At 55.5% G+C, this 2,229-nt stretch overlaps 1 protein-coding gene across 1 annotated transcript; it reads left to right on the forward strand.

Moving 5' to 3' along the window:
- The first annotated feature begins 1,071 nt into the window (after window positions 1-1,071).
- On the forward strand, window positions 1,072-2,229 carry Sstr5 (somatostatin receptor 5). The gene has a single exon (XM_021149758.2). The coding sequence runs from the start codon at window positions 1,072-1,074 to the stop codon at window positions 2,227-2,229; it is 1,158 nt and encodes a 385-aa protein (XP_021005417.2).

The following is a 2,229-nucleotide window of genomic DNA, read 5'->3' on the forward strand; positions in this document are numbered from 1 at the left end:
TACCATAGGGACCGACCCTGCCCCTCTCCTTCTTCCCAAGTGATGGAGGCATTTATTTCCTCCTGGGCATCTTTGTTTTTATGAAAGACTTCAAGCACAAAGAACCACAAAGCAAGGGCGCAAGTGTGGGCACCTGCCACTCATCTGTCAGGCTATCCTCCCACACCTGCCTCTCTATCTTCTCCACAAAGCCCACGCACCTGCCCTGTGTTCCAACTCTGCTTCCCATGGGTTGTGTGCCCCATCCTATGCTATGCCCACAGCCTAGTGTCTTCCCATTGGCTGTTATTTCTGCTCCATGTGTTTGCCTCCCTGCTGTAGGCACCTTCCAGTTGCGTACTATGCACTAAGCCTGGGGTTTAAGGATGTCTGCCATTGCTGAGCAGGAGGCAGACTTTGCCCTGGACAGGTAGTACACATCAACCCAGTCTCTTTAGGGATGAGAAGTGGGCCAGCCACTATGTCATATAGGGACCTCTGGAGTCATTGCTGCTTCTGAGAGCCTCGGGCTCTGCAGGGGGTAGAAACTGTCTACTGGGGGCAGCATTCCCTAAGCTCTCCAGGAGGGAAGGCCCTGCCCCAGAGAGAGTCCAGCCTTGGACTTACTAGCAGAACAGATCTGGGATGCTCCATGTGTTGGGTATAGTGGGCTCACCACAGCTATGGCATCTCTCCCTCTTCCTTCTCTATCAGCTACTTCTCCTTGTTGTCTGGGGACCCCTGGGGAGGTGATATCTTCTGAGCTCACATCACTCCTGAAATGCTGCCCTCAGGACTCTGAGAGATTTTGGAGAGAGTGCTGGATAGCAGAACAGAAGCCAAGCCAGGGAAGTCATGGGTTGTGGGTCCCAGGGCAGCCCCTGTAATGTCAGTGTCAACAGATAATGCCCCTCTTGGCTCCCCGAGCCACCCATCCTCCTGTCCCTGCAGTGGCTTCTTCTTCCTCTCTAGCTTGTTTTCCAAACAATTTGCTTAATGTGATTCCTGGTCAAGTTGAATGTGACTAAAGATGTTTTTACCCGTCACCGTCTGGCAGGCGGGCTGGGGACGACAGGAGGAAGGAATGCCTGAATGTGCCCACTAGTGACACCCTCTTCTCTTGCAGAGATACACGTGCTCTGGCATCCTGAAGCTGACAGCATGGAGTCCCTCTCTTTGGCTTCCACACCTAGCTGGAATGCCTCAGCTGCTTCCAGCGGTAGCCATAACTGGTCACTAGTGGACCCGGTGTCACCCATGGGAGCCCGGGCGGTATTAGTGCCTGTGCTCTACTTGTTGGTATGCACCGTGGGACTGGGTGGAAACACACTGGTCATCTATGTGGTGTTGCGGTACGCCAAGATGAAGACAGTTACTAACGTGTACATCCTGAACCTGGCCGTGGCTGACGTGTTGTTTATGTTGGGGCTTCCTTTCCTGGCAACACAGAATGCTGTCTCCTACTGGCCCTTTGGCTCCTTCTTGTGCCGCCTGGTCATGACACTGGACGGCATCAACCAGTTCACCAGTATCTTCTGCCTGATGGTCATGAGTGTTGACCGCTACCTGGCCGTGGTCCACCCTCTCCGCTCAGCCCGGTGGCGTCGCCCACGGGTAGCCAAGCTGGCCAGTGCTGCCGTCTGGGTCTTCTCGCTGCTCATGTCTCTGCCGCTCTTGGTCTTTGCGGATGTCCAGGAGGGCTGGGGCACCTGCAACCTGAGCTGGCCGGAGCCTGTGGGACTGTGGGGTGCAGCCTTCATCACTTACACGTCTGTACTGGGCTTCTTTGGGCCCCTGCTGGTCATCTGCTTGTGCTATTTGCTCATCGTAGTGAAGGTGAAGGCTGCAGGTATGCGTGTGGGCTCCTCACGGCGGAGGCGCTCAGAACGCAAGGTGACTCGCATGGTGGTGGTAGTGGTGCTGGTGTTCGTGGGCTGCTGGCTGCCTTTCTTCATTGTCAACATCGTCAACCTGGCCTTCACGCTGCCCGAGGAGCCCACCTCTGCCGGCCTCTACTTCTTTGTGGTGGTCCTGTCTTATGCCAATAGCTGTGCCAACCCCCTGCTCTATGGCTTTCTCTCTGATAACTTCCGTCAGAGTTTCCGGAAGGCTCTGTGCCTACGAAGAGGATACGGTATGGAGGATGCAGATGCCATAGATCCACGGCCAGACAAGAGTGGGCAGCCACAGGCCACACTGCCCACACGCAGCTGTGAGGCCAACGGGCTCATGCAGACCAGCAGGCTTTGA

The sequence above is a fragment of the Mus caroli genome, unplaced genomic scaffold (assembly GCF_978045245.1).
Source record: "Mus caroli unplaced genomic scaffold, Mus_caroli_1 scaffold_18, whole genome shotgun sequence".
In the NCBI taxonomy this organism is placed as follows: Eukaryota; Metazoa; Chordata; class Mammalia; order Rodentia; family Muridae; genus Mus; species Mus caroli.